This window comes from Heterodontus francisci, chromosome 3 (assembly GCF_036365525.1).
Source record: "Heterodontus francisci isolate sHetFra1 chromosome 3, sHetFra1.hap1, whole genome shotgun sequence".
In the NCBI taxonomy this organism is placed as follows: domain Eukaryota; kingdom Metazoa; phylum Chordata; class Chondrichthyes; order Heterodontiformes; family Heterodontidae; genus Heterodontus; species Heterodontus francisci.
This window is the reverse complement of record NC_090373.1, coordinates 89,028,704-89,046,840: the sequence shown is the minus strand read 5'-3', so window position 1 is coordinate 89,046,840 and position 18,137 is coordinate 89,028,704. Positions and strand designations below refer to the sequence as shown.

The 18,137-nt window shown below is 42.9% G+C and overlaps 1 protein-coding gene across 1 annotated transcript in view; it reads left to right on the top strand.

The window, feature by feature from the left end:
- The first annotated feature begins 496 nt into the window (after nucleotides 1-496).
- Nucleotides 497-18,137, top strand: part of mtmr9 (myotubularin related protein 9) — an 88,185-nt gene continuing 70,544 nt past the window's right edge. The window contains exons 1-4 of the mRNA XM_068024110.1: nucleotides 497-737; nucleotides 7,217-7,325; nucleotides 13,216-13,341; nucleotides 17,638-17,811. Of these exons, the coding sequence (XP_067880211.1) occupies nucleotides 556-737; nucleotides 7,217-7,325; nucleotides 13,216-13,341; nucleotides 17,638-17,811 (591 nt within the window). The 5' untranslated portion in view covers nucleotides 497-555. The remainder of the gene's footprint in view (nucleotides 738-7,216; nucleotides 7,326-13,215; nucleotides 13,342-17,637; nucleotides 17,812-18,137) is intronic.

The following is an 18,137-nucleotide window of genomic DNA, read 5'->3' as shown; positions in this document are numbered from 1 at the left end:
GGGCTTCTCACAATGTAATGCTTTGTACAGAATATAGAAATGTTTTGATTTGATTGAAGTTTTGTTTGTGCATTTAAGCTTTATTTAAAGAGAATGAAGGGAATCTGTTAATTGTATATCAATTTTGTTTAATTATGTGCAGGTGGAGGGCGGTAATTGGGGTTTCACTTGAACAGTTATAAAATTGTGTGGTGGTTGAGTTCGGTTATATTTGTAATATTCTGCAAATAAATGTAACATTGAGTAAAGATTGTCTCCGGTATCATTCTTCACCAACTGGCTTTCTGGAATAGAACATCTCTGTTTAAATGGGTGTGCGCTGCACCAGTCTTCATGACCATGAAGCCCGCTCCTAACATTTGCGGTGAAGTACACCTGTCAATCAATCTGCATCTGCACCGGGAAATCGCTGGCAGCCGGAGTGCGACTCGGAACCATTTCCCCTGGAAGTAGCGGTTCGGGGGCCGCGCGTCGGGGTTGCACTGGAGTCTATTTTCCGCTCGGAGGGAGGTGCGCGGGTTATTTTGGTCCGGGTGCCATTGGTTCCGGAGGGAGATGGAGTTCGCGGAGCTGATCAAGACTCCCCGGGTTGACGGTGTGAGCCTCCACCGGCCTTTCCTACCGCGGGTGGAGGGTACGCTGTGTCTGACCGGCCACCACCTGATCCTCTCCTCCCGGCAGGACAACAGCGAGGAGCTCTGGCTGTTACACAGCAACATCGACGCCATCGAGAAGAGGTGAGGGGGGGAGATGGGGGGGCAGCACCCGGCCTCTCCCCGGGGGGAGATGGGGGGCGGGGGGAAAGCACCCGGCCTCTCCCCGGGGGGAGATTGGGGGGCGGGGGGAAAGCACCCGGCCTCTCCCCGGGGGGAGATTGGGGGGGGGGGCAGTACCCGGCCTCTCCCCGGGGGGAGATTGGGGGGGGGGGGGAAGCACCCGGCCTCTCCCCGGCTCCGGTGTGGGGGTGGGGGGTAGATATCAGATGTTTTGCTGCGAAGGATAAATCTGACGTTAAAGCTGTTGTGCTTCACGAAGACAATTTCGATACGGCTCTTGGCGGGTGGGGCGGGGATGCATGTTGAGAATTCTGTCTTATTTGTGATATGTAGGGTTATATTTTGAGTGATGTGGACATATTGATGGCAGAACCATAGTCGTTTACAACTCTGAAAGAGGCCACTACGCCTATTGTATCCGTGCCTAGCTGTTTGTATCAATCCAAAACACGTCCCACTGCCTTGTCCTCTCCCAGTGGCTTTACAACTTCCACTGCCCATTTGTAAAGAAAAAAACTCTCAATTCCTTTTGCCTTCTCGACTCCAGTGGAGATGCAGTCTATCTAATCTCTCTTGTCAGGATGGAAGATGGTTGCATACCCAAGGACCTTCTGTATGCTGAGGTAGCCGGGGCCAGACGACCAGTGGGGCGCCCAAAGCTCTGCTTCAAGGATGCTTGCAAACGTGACGTGAAGGCCCTAAATGTCGACTATCGCCCTTTGGAGTTACTAGCTGACGAAAGAGGGAAATGGCACGTTCTGTGGACAAGTGTGCACTGCCAAGATGACCAGTTACTACAGCAGCTTGGCAACAGGTGCCAACATCAAAAACAACAATTCAGTGTCACTTGGCAGCTTCACATGCAGCACTTGTGGCAGAACCTGCTTCTCAAGGATTGGCCTTCACAGCCATCAACAAAGGTGCACCAAGGGAAGACACCCACCAAAATGGATTGTTTGCTGTGTGTCCATCATCTTTCATAGATGGAAGATACTAACCTCTCAGCTATAATTTCCTATCCCTTAATATTTGCCAGGAATCTGCCAATGCACTTTCTTTATGGAGTTAATTGCCCTTCCATAAATGGGACCCCTAAAATTACATGCACAATGTTAACTGTGGCCCAACCACTGCCTTAAATTTTATTTTATTTCCTTGTATAATTAATGTTACTGGCTTCGTTTGAAATTAATTTAACTACCTGAGCTTACCCCTGTAGGGATTTATGTATTATGTAGCGGAGGAAGGTATCCAGTAGGATTCTCCAGGGGTCAGTGTTGGGACCCCTGCTTTTCCTGATGTATATATTAATGACCTAGACTTGGGTGTGTAGGGCACAGTTTCAAAATTTGTGGATGACACAGAACTTGGAAGTATCGTGAATTGTGGGGAGGATAGTGATAAACTTCGAGAGGGCATAGACAGGCTGGTGGAATCTGTGGACAAGTGGCAGATGAAATTTCATGCAGAGAAGTGTGATATGATATATTTTGGTCGGAAGAACAAAGAGAGACAATATAAAATAAAGGGTGCAGTTCTAAAAGAGGTGCAGGAGCAGAGGGACCTGAAGATATATGTGCACAAATCATTGAAGGTTACAGGGCAGATTGAGAAAACGGTTGTTAAAGCTTCTGGGCTTAATAAGTAGGGGCATAGAGTACAAAAGTAAGGAAGTTATGATAAACCTGTATGAAACACTGGTTTGGCCTCAACTGGGGTTTTGTCCATTTCTGGGCACCGGACTTTAGGAATGATTTGAAGGCATTCAAGAGGGTGGAGAAAAGATTCACAAGAATGGTTCCAGGGATAACGGACTGCAGTTGCGTGCATAGATTGGAGAATCTGGGGCTGTTCTCTTTGGATAAGATTGAGGAGATTTGATAGAGGTGCTCAAAATCATGAGGGATATGGACAGAGTAGATGAGGAGAAACTGTTCCCGTTGGCAGAAGGATTGAGAACCAAAGGACAGCGATTTAAGGTGATTGGCAGAAGAAGGAATGGTAACATGAGAAAAAAGCGAGTGGTTAGGATCTGAAATGCACTGCCTGAGAGTGAATCTGCCTGCGGCACAATCGTGGCTTTGAAAAGTGAATTCGTCAATTATCTGCAGAGAAAAAATTTGCAGGGTTATGGGGAAAAGGCCATTCAGTCCTCAAGCCTGTTCTACCATTCCATCTACCCGACCTATAATCCCCAACAGCAATCTACCAGGGTTATGGGGTGGGACCTAGTAAATTGCTCTTGTAGAGAGCTGACCGGCCGAATGGCAACCTTCTGTGATGTAACCGTTCTGTGATTTTCACCTGTAGATGCCTGTTTGAACTGGTTCTAGCTTTTCTACCCACGTAATTTGGCCCAGCTCCCTCTGTGTTGCACATTACATTGCCCTTTTCCAATACAGCACCTTTTATCTTCGACTCATAATTATCCTTTTATATTTATAAATTAAACTTCACTAGGTTTGGTCATTATTTTCCAATTTTTGTTCTCACATCAGTTATTTATTTCACTTCATTTCACAGGACTAACTTGAGCTTCTTTCCCTGTTAAATTAGATATTGGAAGCAGTGAGTTTGCAGAGCTGAACTCTAATAAGTAGGCACATCCTGCTTTTGGGCAGCCTGTGAGATTAAATAGAGGATGCTTTCTGATCCTTGAAGTTTCTATGCATAGATTGACTTGTAAATGGTAGACTCCTCCTCAAATTCAGCAACCAGCAGAAAATCAAGGTTTTTTTTTTATCGTGGCACAAATCTGCTTATGCAATACTGTACTGTTTGATTTTATGTCTTCCAATACAGTAGTGTCTCCAAGAATAAGCCTCCCTCCTTTCCTGCCCTTTAGTCGTTCTGCCATAGTGCATTTTCTTTGTGTGTTTTAATTTCTGCTGTTGGTGCCAAGGTCTTGGAGACTGAGGTGTGGTGGGTGGGGGTTGCTGTTATGATCTTATGAAGTGTGGCACGCAATAGTTCCAGTTGCCAGACTGGCCCAATCTTCACCCAGACCTAAAACCCAGGAATGAGTCATGCTGTTTACATAATATCATTTTCACCATTTTCTGGGGTCTGCCCTGAGAAGTATGAGGTGATGCATTTTGGGAGGACTAACAAGGCAAGGGAATATACAATGGACGGTAGGACCCTAGGAAGTACAGAGGTACCTTGGTGTACTTGTCCTTGGATCACTGAAGGCAGCAACGCAGGTAGATAAGGTGGTTCGGAAGGCATATGGGATGCTTGCCTTTATCAGCCGAGGCATAGAATATAAGAGCAGGGAGGTTATGATGGAGCTGTATAAAATGCTAGTTAGGCCACAGCTGGAGTACTGTGTACAGTTCTGGTCATCACACTCTAGGAAGGATGTGATTGCACTGGAGAGGGTACACAAGAGATTGATTTGGATGTTGCCTGGGCTGGAGCATTTCAGCCATGAAGAGAGACTGGATAGGCTAGAGTTGTTTTCCTCAGAGCAGAGAAGGCTGCGGAGGGACCTGATTGAGGTATCCAAAATTATGAGGGGCATAGATAGGGTAGATAGGAAGAAACTTTTTCCCTTCGCGGAGTTGACAATAATCAGGGGGCATAGATTTAAGGTAAGGGGCAGGAGGTTGAGGGGATTTGAGGAAAATTTTTTTCACCCAGAGGGTGGTTGGAATCTGGAACACACTGCCTGAAGGGGTGGTAGAGGCAGGAACCCTCAAACATTTAAGAAGTATTTAGATGAGCACTTGAAATGCCATAGCATACAAGGCTACGGGCCAAGTGCTGGAAAATGGGATTAGAATAGATAGGTGCTTGATGGCCGGCACGGACACGATGGGCCAAAGGGCCTGTTTCTGTGCTGTATAACTTTATGACTCTAATGTCTTTTATTTAGGCCCCCATTTTCCCTTGCTTAGTAAATACACCTGCATCGTGCAGGTTTATTTTCATGTCACAGCAAAAAATGGTGGAATTGGTGTCCTGCCTTTTTGAGTGAAGCCTGGACAGAATTATCCTCCTTGTCTGTTCGAATTTTGGCTTGGTGGAGAAAGGGGCAGAGAATCCAGCGAAGTAAGTTGTGCCCCAAATTCTGGGCCCCTGCTTGGAAAATGCCTCCAAGTTCAGGAATTTTCAGGTCCAGAGTTTTTTTCCCCCCTCGTTTCCTCTTCTGAACAATTGCTGCACATGCTGCTCCCCCACAACAAAATTTGTATGGCAACTTGTATGTTCATATGTGGTCGTACTGGAAGATGAGAAAGAGGATCTATGATTCTGTTGCTGGATAAGGCAGCCCGCTTTAGGTGTTACGACCGAGGCAGGAGGAGGGCGCTGTTAATACAGTTCCACCTCTCCGCAGGCCACAACATATTATTTAAAATTTTCCCACTTACTAATGGAGGCAATCATATACACTATTTTCCCCAGAAAAGAACACACTAACCAGGTTTCTTTACTGAACAACAAAATTATCAGTTTATTATAAAACAAGTCTTAACTAGTAATGAAGTAAAATATAAACACAGATTAAAATTTTTGAAGTCCCAACATTACATTTTAACTCTTTTTTTACCTTAGCATCTCTCACTCACGCGCACACACACATAGGTATACTGATTAATCAAAAAAAGAGGGATTTTTGGATCAGAGCTCTGATACAAAAAAAAAGGCATTTCACTTGCCCACCCCTGAAGAAAACTGCAGATGAGACACACTGCACCAAAACTGGCATACAGTCCAATCTCTGAGCGCACACAGACAGGCTACTGAGATCCCCCGAGAACAATTCTGTTCAGGTGCGCCAATAAACGACTCTAGCAGGCCCTCCTCGGAGACAGGAGACGAGACGAAGCGACACAGTGGACGTCACAGAGTCTTTTCTGGAATTGTTGGAAAGCGAGCTGGGTTGTAGTCTTCTCTTCTTCCTTGACACTTCAGCAGACTTGACTTTATATTATTCCAGAAGGTAAAACACAAATACATTGACACACAAACAGAAAGCTTGTCAGTTTTTTTTGCCCTTCCATGTGCTCTGCTACCACTGTGCTTGTCCAGTCAAAGGTGCGCTTGTCACTTCTTCTTTGCCCCTGTTACTAGGGTTTCTGTTCCAAGCATAACCCGTGTCATGTGACACAACCAGCAGCGTTGTTGCCAGTCCGGCTCCCTCAGTGTCTTCTTGATGGCGCTGTCTTTTAAAAAAAAAAATGACTGGTCCAACCTTTATTCAGCTTAACTATAAATTCCTTTAAAAAATATTTTTAACAAAAAAAATCACTTTCATAACAGTGTATAAATACAGGGAGCAAGCTAACAATTGGTCTACTGGGATCTAAACTAAGTAAGCACTTAATTGTCTAAGCTGAAGATACATTTGCAGAGACCCAAGCGAACATTTTATTCTTATTGCATCTGTGTGTATATTTGCAAAAAATGCTTTACAGCAATGTGTACAATTGTTGTCATTGCAACTCTAACTGCCGCATAATACCTGCAGAAAGAAGGAAGGGGGAGATGGATGGCTGAGTGCTTGTGAGGGTCATAGAGGCAGAAATAGGGTGAAGTGTGGAGGACAAGCACAAAAGACAGAATTATAGGGTGTAATCAGTGGAGGCTGTTGCAGGACAAGGCATTTTTTTAAAAGTCTGCTCCATGCGCAATGTCATGAGAGATCAGCTAGTTTATTTTTTTTCAAGTCAGTGTTGCAAAGCATTAATGTACCAACATACTCCACAATGGAGGGCACAACATTTTAAAATCATCCTTTCACAATGGTTCCCCACATTGTGTGTGACCAGTCTTAACCTAAATTTTATATAGGTGCTATTCAATAAGTCTGTTGTCTGAGAGCTAGTCTTCAGATGGCGACAGATGAGACCCATATATCACATTTACCATAGATGTGCAAATCTGTCTCCAAAGTAAAAGAACCAAATTAAGCAGCATAAACACTAGTCTTCCAGAATCCTAATTAAAGCAGTGCCATTATGAAAGCAGCGATTGCCAGACCCTTTAAGGCAATGCAGAACAATTTAATGCTCCCTCTCTTTGAGGGAGAGAGCTAATCATAATCCCTTGATTTTTACCGATTTATTTAAAAAAAGAAATAGCTCAGACGTGGAAATAGCTCTTAGCTTGACTAGCTATTTGGTCAGGAAATGTTGCGTCACACAGGAGGATTGAACAAAGCAAATTTTGGTTGTGTTTGTACAGTATGGAACAGATGCAATACCCCATCTTGGGAGAGAAGTAGCAAGACCCATTCCACTGTCCTCAGTGCAAACTTCTTTTGGGTGCTGTGTGGCTTTAACAATAGTTCTAGATAAATCAGACTTAAACAGTCTTGAAATCTAGGGTAAAGGGAGCATGAGCAAGGCCAGTTACCACAAAGTTGGACAAACAAAAAGAATGAAACATTAGAAAACTACTGTAGTCCTAAATAGGTCTGTTTGCTTCACTTTCAGGTTTGTGGGAACATTGGGTACAATTACGATTAAATGTAAAGATCTGCGTATCATTCAGCTGGACATTCCTGGCATGGAAGAGTGTTTAAACATTGCCAGTTCTATTGAGGTGAGATTTTTTTTCCCGTTACTTTACAAGTTGTTGTAGATTATTATTGAAACTGAGCTGCTCCAATATATGGAAATGCTCAGCAGGTGAGGCAGCATCTGTGGAGAGAGAAACAGAGCCAATGTTTCAGGTCAATAACATCAAAGGTTCCATAAATTTGCCCAGGCATGCGCCATGGAGAGGTCACTCCACTGACCACCTCCAGGCGCGTATCCATTGTCTCTCGAGATAAGGAGGCCCAAAAGAAAAAAAAAAAGATGCTGCCTGACCTGAGTATTTCCAATGTTGTCTGTTTTTATTTCAGATTGCCAACATCTGCAGTATTTTGCATTTTTCTTCTCCAATTTCTGTCATATTTTTTCTCTTCAAATGTTTGATTTTAGTTATTGTATTCTTTCATGAGATGTGAGCATTGCTGGCAAAGCCAGCATTTGTTAGCCATCCTTAATTGCCTTTGAGAAGGTAGTGGTGTGCTGAATTCTTGAACAGCTGCAATCCGTCTGGTGTAAGTATGCCAACAATTCTGTTCTGAAGGGAGTCCCAGGTCTTTGACCCAGTGATGGTGAAGCAATGGCGATATAGTTCCAAGTCAGGATGGTGTGTGGCTTGGAGGGAAACTTGCAGGTGGTGGTGTTCCCATGCATCTTCTGCCCTTGTCCTTCTAGGTGGTAGAGGTCGTTGGTTTGGAAGGTGCTGTTGAAGGAGTCTTGGCAAGTTACAGCACTATGTCGTGTATATAGTACACACTGCGCCAGTGGTGGAGGGAGTGAATGTTTAAGGTGGTGGATGGGGTGCTGATCAGGTGGGCTGCTTTGTCTTGAATGGTGTTGAGCTTCTGGAATGTTGTTGGAGCACCCATCCAGACAAGTGGAGAGTATTCCATCACCTCCTGACTCCCCAAAGTCTGTTGAGTTACTCGCTGCAGAATTTCCAGCCTCTGACCTGCTCTTGCAGCCTCAGTGCTTATGTGGCTGGTCCAGTTCAGTTTCTGGTCAATGGTAACCCTCAGGATGTTGTTAGTGGGGGATTCAGTGATGGTAGTGCCATTGAATGCCAAGGGGAGATGGTTACATTCTCTCTTGTTGGAGATGGTCATTGTCTGGCACTTGTGTGAAGTTCAGCCCAAGCCTGAATTAGATACAAGGTGAATGTTCCTCTATTCTGCCCCAAAGTATGCTTTAATTCTAACCTCAAGCACACTCTTGATACAACTATGTGAATCCTTTTTTATTCAGCTGTCTTTTAGCTTTTTGAGTAATAAGCTCAAATCATTGCATAGTTTAGGTTAGTTTTGATTGTCCTAGAAAGTGGATTGAGACTGCTGAAACTTTCATATAGGATTCTTAGCCTGCAGAGATGATTTTGGCTTTGGCTGAATTTGGATCCCAGGTTCCAACCAATAACAACTGACTTTCTTTGCCTGCTTGAATAAAGATCTCTTAATATTGAAGGTACTCATCCAATCTTAAAATGCATAACTTGTTGAACAATTCTACTGCCTGACAGCTTTTCTCATATGCTGGTGATTCATTCATTCTTAGGATGTGTATATTGTTATCAAGTCTATTATTTATTCTCTATCCTTAATCAACCTTGAGAGATGGTGCTGGGCTGCCTTCGTGAACCAGTTGCTGCTCCTGTGATATGAAGGTGTTCCCATTGTGCTGTTAAGTAGGAAGTTCCAGAATTTTGACCCAGTGATGATGGAGGAACAGTGATAAATATTTCAAGTCAAGATGCTGTGGGACTTGGATTGATGGTGTGTTGTGCCTAACACGCAGTCTACTCTTAAAGAATCCGCGGAATCAGATTGGTGAAAGGTATATCAATATTTTATTCGCACACTAAATCATCAAGTACAAGTTCTCACTACTTGTACAGTATATTACCCGTCAAGACACGAGGTGATCAGTCTCGGACTTGCGGCTGCTCTTCTGTTCTCTGAGCCCCTGGCTCAGGGTATCTTCTTGAGTGTTCTTCCCCGGGGTTCTTGTACCTTCCTCAGTTTCAGTCAGTGGTTAAATCTTGTTTCTAAGACCCGCGCCTCTTACTTACTCATAGGGGTCTGGTATAATGACATCATGATAATTCCTTATTTGGCACAGTGAGAACCTGTTCTCTTAAATGGGCGACCCCTTGTATTTGAGCAGTGACCCCCCCTAGTTCTAGATTCTCCCACAAGGGGAAACATCCTTTCCCCATTCACCCTGTTAAGGCCCCTCAGGATCTAACAGAAATCTACCTGTCTTAGTCTTGAAAGCTCCAATTGTTCCATCACCCACAGATTTTAAGGGCAGGGAGTTTCAGTTTTCTGCTACCCTTTGTATGACAAAGTGCTTCCTAAATGTCTTGGCTCTAATTTTAAGATTATATCTCCTTATTCTTGATTTCTCCCGCCAGAGAAAATAGAGTAGGTAATGAGGAACTATCAAATCCTTTTTAACAATTCAAGCATCTGGATCAGGTCACCATTCAATCTTCGATAATCAAAGGAATTTTCTACGCAGCATTAGAAAGCTCTCCTGTAGTGCTGTGCTCTTTACATGCTATTTTCTGCACTCAGCTCATTACAATTAAGCCAAGCTCCAGGTATAAATGTGGACATGTGCAGGCTGTACACTGATTGGGAACAGAACTCTGTGGGTGGAATTTAAAGGAATGTAGACACTTAATGGAAGATATATGGAGTAGGGGGGTGCAAAAGTCCTTGCAGCTCAAAGGCCTTGCAACATGTTGACAACTAATGTTGGGGCAGCGGTAGGCGGTAATGGGCAGAATGTGGCATTCTGCAGGCAAGCGAGCAAGCTGGCACCTCGCCCTCAGTTCAATGGCTGCAGAAGCGATGTGGTTTTGCATGAGGAAGGTGGCTTTTCATTCCAGCCAACCCTCCCACAAGTCAGTATTGCAGCATGCCTGGAAGAAGTATAGGTAGGATGGAGGTTTCAGTTGACTAGCATGAACACTGGCTTAGCTTGCCTTATCCTGCAGCTGGCTGCATGTCCTTGCAGCAAATAACACATCTGCTGATCCAGACCCTGTGGAGACTTGTTTATGGTCGACCTTTGATAGGTGAAACAACACCTGCAGGTATTGGTTGGCAGCTTAGTTAGTGCACTTTAACTGTTGAACATGCTGGCATGTTTTTTTTTCTCTACAGTACAGCTTAAACATACTATGGTTATAGTGCTTCAGAAGAAACATCCAGAAACATGCTAAGTCATAACCATTCCTTTAGTCTACTTTCACAGTGCACTTTGGAATCACAGCCTCCACAATCACTGATCATCTGGCAAAGCAAAGTTGGTGCACCGTCTGAAGATGTGGGTACTGGCAGGTGGGCACAAAAAACCCTCTGGTGCAGCATGACCTACTTGCCATTGCTTCATTGGTTGTCCTCTTCCTTCCTCGTAAAAGCTGATTATAGGGTAATTTGCATTGGCGGTAGTAATGGTGCCAGTGGCACAAAGACTTGGGAGTGAACAAGGAGGAGAAGAACAACAGTCTAGAAGGGGCAAAAATACTATTATTTTTATATTACTGTACCCTTTAAGTGAACTTCTGTCAACTTTGCAGTTGCTTGCAACCCTTAATGCGCACAGTCTATTCTGAGTGTCTTGCAAGCACAAACATCGTTAAATTGCATGTAGGGTGTTTTAACCTATCTTTTAATGTGTGAATGAAGTTCTTGTGTAAAACATGTAGGAATTTCCAGCTGAGATATTACTGCTGTCAGAAATACATGCTAGGTGCAAAAGGGTGGCAGACCTGAAACGTTAACTCTGTTTCTCTCTCCACAGATGCTGCCAGAACTGCTGAGTGTTTCTGGCACTTTCTGTTCTCATTTCAGAGTTCCAGCATCCCAAGTATTTTGCTGTTATCGGATTTCCACTCAAATTCACTTGATTTCAGGAAACACTATCAATATTGCTAACTGTTACGAGTATTTCCTTTTTTTGGTAAATTTTGATGATTTGTGTTTCAGAACTGAAAATATTCCATAAATGCTGGAACTTTGTGTGTTTTATTTTTAAGCAAGGTCACCAAAGGTTTTTGGACTGAGCTTGAAAACAAACAATTACTGTCTGCAAGTAATTACCCATCAGGGGTTGTTTTTGACTTGGAGAAGATGTTTACAGCCAAGTAACAGGGCAAGATTTATAGAGGTCAGGAGGCTTGTGACATTGTTTATGGTTTCCCCTTGCGACCGTGAGTTTGATGTGGACAATGGTTTTGAAAAGACAGTTGGAGAAAACTTGCCAAGAAGAACCAACTACCCCAACTCAGTCCGTTCCAGCAGTTTGGAAAAAGCCTGCCAGCTCTCCAACTCTTGGGAGTTGAAAAGTAAGAGTAAGAAGCTGACTGAAACTGTGACTCTATTCCTCCTGTAAGGCCTGTGTCTGAAATCTCTGCTGCATTTCCTGGAAGCCTACCCAAACTGATCTTCAGGATCGCCTGAAAAGAACTGTTCTAGGAAGATGAGAAAACTTGAGCAAGGAAAAGTGAAAAAACTTGAACTTGAAAAAGAATTTACCCTGAAAAACCTTGAACTAGTATTTCAAAGAGAAGGAAGAGAATTTGAAGTTTAAAAAGCTGGAACTAAGACAACAAGGTGTCCTTGACTTCAAGGAAAGTTCTGGTGGGAAAAGACCTGACTCCAGTCCAGGACCCAGCAGAGAGCTGTTTAAATTTGTGCAAGCCCTCCCTGATTTTGATGAAAGGGATGTAGAGACATTTTTCATTTCTTTTGAAAAGATAGCTAAACAGGTGCAGTGGCTGAAGGAAAGCTGGACACTGCTTATGTAAAGCATTTGGGAAGCCAAACCAAGACAAAGGACATCTTTCTGTTACTTCACTCTCTTCAAGAATTGGCAAATATTTAACAAGCATCTTGGGCCATTAACATACATTGCTTCCTTTCAATATTGAATAGATATTCTGAGTTAATTCGATCATGATAGGTATATTGTCTGCCCACAGTTCAAAGAGTAGATCCCAGTCTGTGATGACTTTGTTTGACAGTTTGTTCTGCGTTCTTTGAGGATTGGCTAATGCCATCTGGAATTGACAGCTCAGTGGGCAGAGACTTCATTTCACTGACTTAAGGGACTCTTCTGCTGAAGCACAGTTTCAAAGTGTGTATGAATTTTGTATTCAGCCCAAGACTGTAAAATCTCAACCAGCTTAACCTCAAAGGGTTCAGCTGGTGTAAATAGCCGCCTGTTCCAGGGCCTATAGTTATTTAGAAAAAAGTAGTGCCCTAATTTTATTCCAAACTGAGTATACGTATGCTCACTGTGAAAACTTTTTTATATACTTCTTGTTCATATGTCTTGTGTAAATAAACCTCTTGCCGGTTCAAAGGTAGTGTCTTGTTTCAGTAGGATTTTTATTTAAGTAGCCTTCTGTAAACAAAGAAGCCGCCATGATATATCCAAGTAACTGATGTATGGGATATCTAGCATAACACTCCAGAAACTGATGCATGCGGCACATCAGTACATACTTTTCATGAATCTTATAGGATGTTTATTTGTATAGAATGGTGATCAGAAATCTGTTTCTGCTCACCCCTGTCGAATACCCCGTTGAGATTAGTGAAATTCCAAGACTAAAGCTCCCTAGAACAAATCAGCCAGTTTCTTGTTCCTAATGGCTACCCAGTGACTGCTACTGGAAGGTGTGCGTGTGGAAGTTCGGTACATTTTGGCATGATACAGGAGAGCTGGTGGCAGCATAGAAACATACCACAGGAGGATTTGATGCTTTCAGGTTATGGGGGATAAAATTGAAGACTTTTATTTTACGTAACTTGATCTACAACTGCTTGCTGTGAAAACCTAGTGAATAATCTTTGAAATGATTATGATTCATTTGATTTTCCTTTATTCAGGCCTTATCTACTTTGGATTCCACCACATTGATGTATCCTTTCTTTTATCGACCCATGTTTGAGGTCTTGGAAGATGGATGGCACTCCTTCCTTCCAGAACACGAGTTCACTTTGCTTTCTGCATTGGTGAGTCCAAACTTTAAAAAGAGGTTGTAAAAACAGAATTTTGGTTTGTGCCAGCTATTTGTATGTTTTGAGTTTTAGTTAGATTTTTGGCAAATATGTAGGCAAATTGCTGAAAAATGCAGAGACAAAAGGTTGGTAATGGGATATTTCAACTATTAAAATGTTAACTGGAATAAATTCAGTATAAATGGTACAGAAGGCACAGAATTCTTAAAATGTATTCAGAAGAATTTTTTAACCAGTACGTAGCGAGCCCAACAAGAGAAGGGGCAGTTCCCACAAAGAAAAAATGGTGGAACTCCAATCTAGATACCCTTCCCCATTCTCCCCCACCCCAACTGCCGGATGTCAAAAAACATACCTAGTAGGAAAAGGCAAAAAAAGGTTTGTATCAGATGCCAAGAAGTCAATATTGGGGAAAGTCTAGAGTAGTATATAAAGTGCAGGGGTGAAATTAAAAAGGATATTGGGAAGACAAAGAGAGGGTATGAAAAATATTGGCAAGGAAAATTGAAAGATGATTTCTAACTACATAGAGAAAGAGATACCTGTAAGAGTTGACCCAATTAGAGACCAAGAAGGTAACTTGTGTGTGGAGGCACAAGACATGGACATTCTTCTTAATGAATACTTTGTGTCTGTTTTCACAAGAGAGGGATGAAGTAGACATTATACATACAGGAGTGCGAAATATTGGATTGGATAAACATAGGCTGGAGGAAATATTGAAGTGTTTAGCATCCTTGAACGTGGATAAATTACCAGGCCCAGGTGAAATGTACCCCAGGCTGCAGAGGGAGGTAAGGGAGAAAATAGCAGAGGCTCTGAACATCATTTTCCCATCCTCTCTGGCTACAGGCCGTGTCCAGCTTTCCTTCGGCCACTTCATCTGTTTGGCTGCCTTTTCAAAAGAAATGAAAAATGTTTCTATGTCCCTTTCCTCAAACTTGGGGATGCTTGCACAAATTTAAACAGCTCTCTGCTATTAGCATTAACATTGTAACATTTAGAAAGGGATGGCCTGAGTAATTACAGGCCAGTCAGCCTAACCTTGGTGGTGGTCAAATTGTGGAAAAAATTGAGGTGCTATAAATTGTCATTTAGAGAGCCACAGCTTAATCAAGGACAGTTGGTGTAGATTTGATCAGGGAATGTTGTGCCTGACTAACTTGATTAAATTTTTTTGAGCAAGTAACAAGGAGGGTCAATGAGGCTAGCACATTTGATGTAGTCTACATGGATTTTGACAAGGTTCCACATGACAAACTGATCAGTAAAGTAAAAGCTCATGGGATCCAATGGAAAGTGGCAAGTTGAATCCAAAATTGGCTCAGTGGTAGGAAGCAAAGGGTTATGGCCAATGGATGTTTTTGTGACTGGAAGGCTGTTTCCAGTGGGGATTCACAGGGCTCAGTACCTGGTCCCTTGATATTTGTGGTATATATCAATGGTTCAGACTTTTTCCTGCTATCTACATTTTAGAAGTTTGCAGATCATACCAAAATTGGCCATGTGGTTGATAGTGATGAAGAAAGATGTAGACTGCTGGAAGATATCAAAAGACTGGTCAGGTGGGCAGAAAAGTGACAAATGGAGTTCAATCTGGAAAAGTGTGAGGTAATGTGTTTGGGGAGGACAAACAAAGCAAGAGAATACACAATAAATGGTTGGATTCTGATGAGAGTAGAGGAACAGAGGGACCTTGGTGTATATGTGTATAGATTCCTGATGGTAGCAGGACAGGTAAGATGGTTAAGAAGGCGTATAGGATATTTTCCTTTATTGGCCAAGGTCTACTGTACAAGAGCAGGGAGGTTATGCTGGAACTGTATGAAAGACTAGTTAGACCACAGCTGGAGTACTGCGTACAGTTCTGGTCACTGCATTGCAGGAAGGATGCAATCACACTAGATCACAGAAAAGATTTGCGAGGATGTTGCCAGGAATGGAGAATTTTACCTGTCAGGAAAGATTGGGTAGGTTTATTTTCTTTGCAACAGGGAGGCTTGGGGTAGATTTAATTAAGGTACATAAAATTGAGGGGCCTAGATAAAGTCAATATGAAGGACCTTTCTCTCTTAGCAGAGAGGTCAATAACCAGGGGGTATAGATTTAAAGTAATTGGTGGAAGGATCAGAGGAGATTTGAGTACATGTTTCACAGTGGTGGGGGCTTGGAGCTCAATACCTGAAGAGTGGTAGAGGCAGAAACCCTCACTGCAACCCTCATTTAAAAAAACAATTGGATAAGCACTCGAGATGCCGAAACCAACGGGGCTGTGGATCAGCAGCTGGAAGGTGGGATTAGCGGAGTTTGCAAGTTCTCCCTGTGACTGCGTGGGTTTTCGCTGGGTGCTCCAGTTTCCTCCCACCGCCAAAGGCTTGCAGGTGATAGGTAAAATGGCCATTGTAAATTGCCCCTAGTATAGGTAGGTGGTAGGGAATATGGGATTACTGTAGGGTTAGTATAAATGGGTGGTTGTTGGGCCGAAGGGCCTGTTTCAGTGCTGTATCTCTTAAAAATAAAAAATAGACTGGACAGCTATTCCTTGGCTGACATGGACATGATGGGCTGAATGGCCTCCTTTTTGTTATACAGTGGTACAGTTTTGCTATGAAACTTAGGGAAGTTATTGGAAATTTTCAGTGCAGGATTGCTCTTGGAAAGAGTTGTCTGAGTGTTCGAACAGTGTGTTGGCCGCAATGTGTTAACAAGTTCTTTTTAAAGTTTTAAGTAACTGATGTCCATTTTCAGAGATATTCTTGTAGATGCTCTCAAATCCGTGATTCCACAAATTCATTCAGAATCTCCTTGCATAACTCCTGGTAGTACCTTTAGAAACATGGTGACACGAGTAGGCCATTCAGCTCCTCGAGCCTCTTCCATCTAAACTTTAGAAGATGACTATTTTCAAAAGCTGTTTTTTGTTCTCCTAGAAACTAGCTGGCTTTCATGTAGTTCTAAATGCAAAACACAAATTACAACCTGTAAGAGTTGAGTGTCTAATGTATTACAGTTTTGTTATTTTAAGTGTTTATTTAGTACTAATGAAGGATGCAAGGCTCCTATAAAAGAAACACTTGCATTTATATAGTGCCTTTCATAAATACCAGATGTCTCAAAGTGCTTTACAGCCAGTGAGTATTTTGAAGTGTAGTCGCTGTTGTAATGTGGGAAAATCCTATCCACTATAAGGACGGTTTGCCAACAAATGGCAATAACGGTTGTTAGTACAGTCTCGTTAAGACAGTAGTCAGTGGGAGTCGGTGGGGGGGGGGGGGGGGGGATGTCGAGGAACTGCTCTGTGAAGGGTCTGGATCAAGAAAACTGAGATGGTGATGGGAAAGCCATTATAAGAGGATGTTCCATGGGGGAGGTGATAAAAGGCACATGCATAATTGATCGGGATGGGAAATATGGCTGTATTCCTAGGAGGTCTAGAACCTTGTGAACCTGAAAGAGGATGGTAGCATGGCTGTAGGAAAAGCCCATGAATGGGCAGTTTGGTGAGTCAGTGTGTTGATGCGCAGGCCAACACACCAAACAAACGGCTGAACAAGTAAACAATTGGAAGGGGTTTGACAGGTGGAGGAACAGGATCAGCACTGTGTTCTGGGGCAGAGGAAGTGGCTGCTGACATTTCAGTAACTGTTGTTGGCCAAGGTACTTTCTAGGTGGTGGGGGTGGAGGTGAAGAGCAGAGCAAAGGTGAGAGGTTTGGAGCTGTTCAAGGTTTCAAGACTGGACCCAAAAAATAAAATGTTTGGATTTTTACTTTATCACTTAGCTGGCCTATGTATCTATACCAGCATGGCTGCTGGTTCAGACAGACAGCTGCTGCTGGAGTTGCTAAATGTCACATGCCACTGCTAATAGTGCTATGGATAAATATGCTGTAGAAAATGCACTGCCAGAGTGTGATGGCGGCAGGTTCAATTGAGGCGATCAAAAGGGAATTAGATAGTTATCTAAATGTGCAAGGTTACAGGGAGCAGGTGGGGGAATGGATTAAGTGAGTTGCTCGTTCAGAGAGCCGATGCAGACATGATGGACCGCATGGCCGTCTCCTGTGCTGTAACAGTTCTGTGATTCTGTGAGGTTCATATTGCTATGGCAAACATAGGCATCCCCTAAAAGTGTCATACTACTGGTATAAACATAAGTTATGACAAAATATAAACATTCGAAAACATGAAACACTTTGACGTGCATCTGTGTTCCAACTCAAAAGATGAAGTTTTTGTTGCGAATAGGTTGTTTAATTATACGATAAATATTTTCTCATTTCTTCCCTCAGACAGATGACTGGAGACTATGCCGTGTTAACAAAGATTTCACTGTCTGCCCCTCCTATCCTCCCATTGTCATGGTGCCAAAGTCAATCGATGATGAGATTCTGAAAAAAGTTGCCACATTTCGTCAAGGTGGTCGCTTCCCTGTCCTTAGCTACTACCACAAAAAGAATGGAATGGTGAGCATGAAAGATGAGTGCAGCTTTTGTATAGAATAGTAGTCTGTTAAATTCACTCCATACTGTCATTTTCCAACTTTATTGGTTCATGTTTCTCATTTTTATGCGCATTCGCAGGCTGGTTTCATAAGGATGGCTGTTGCAGGGAAACGTGTACTATGATTGGATCTCCACATAACTTTCATAATGCCATAAGCATACTTGAAATTTCAAGTTTCATGAAGATGGGGCTTGAAGTTTGTGTTATTGATGAAAATGCAGAATGTTATGCTAGTGTAATTTCCATGGTTTTATTTTACCTTGGGCTGTCTTCCTGCACTAAGTAA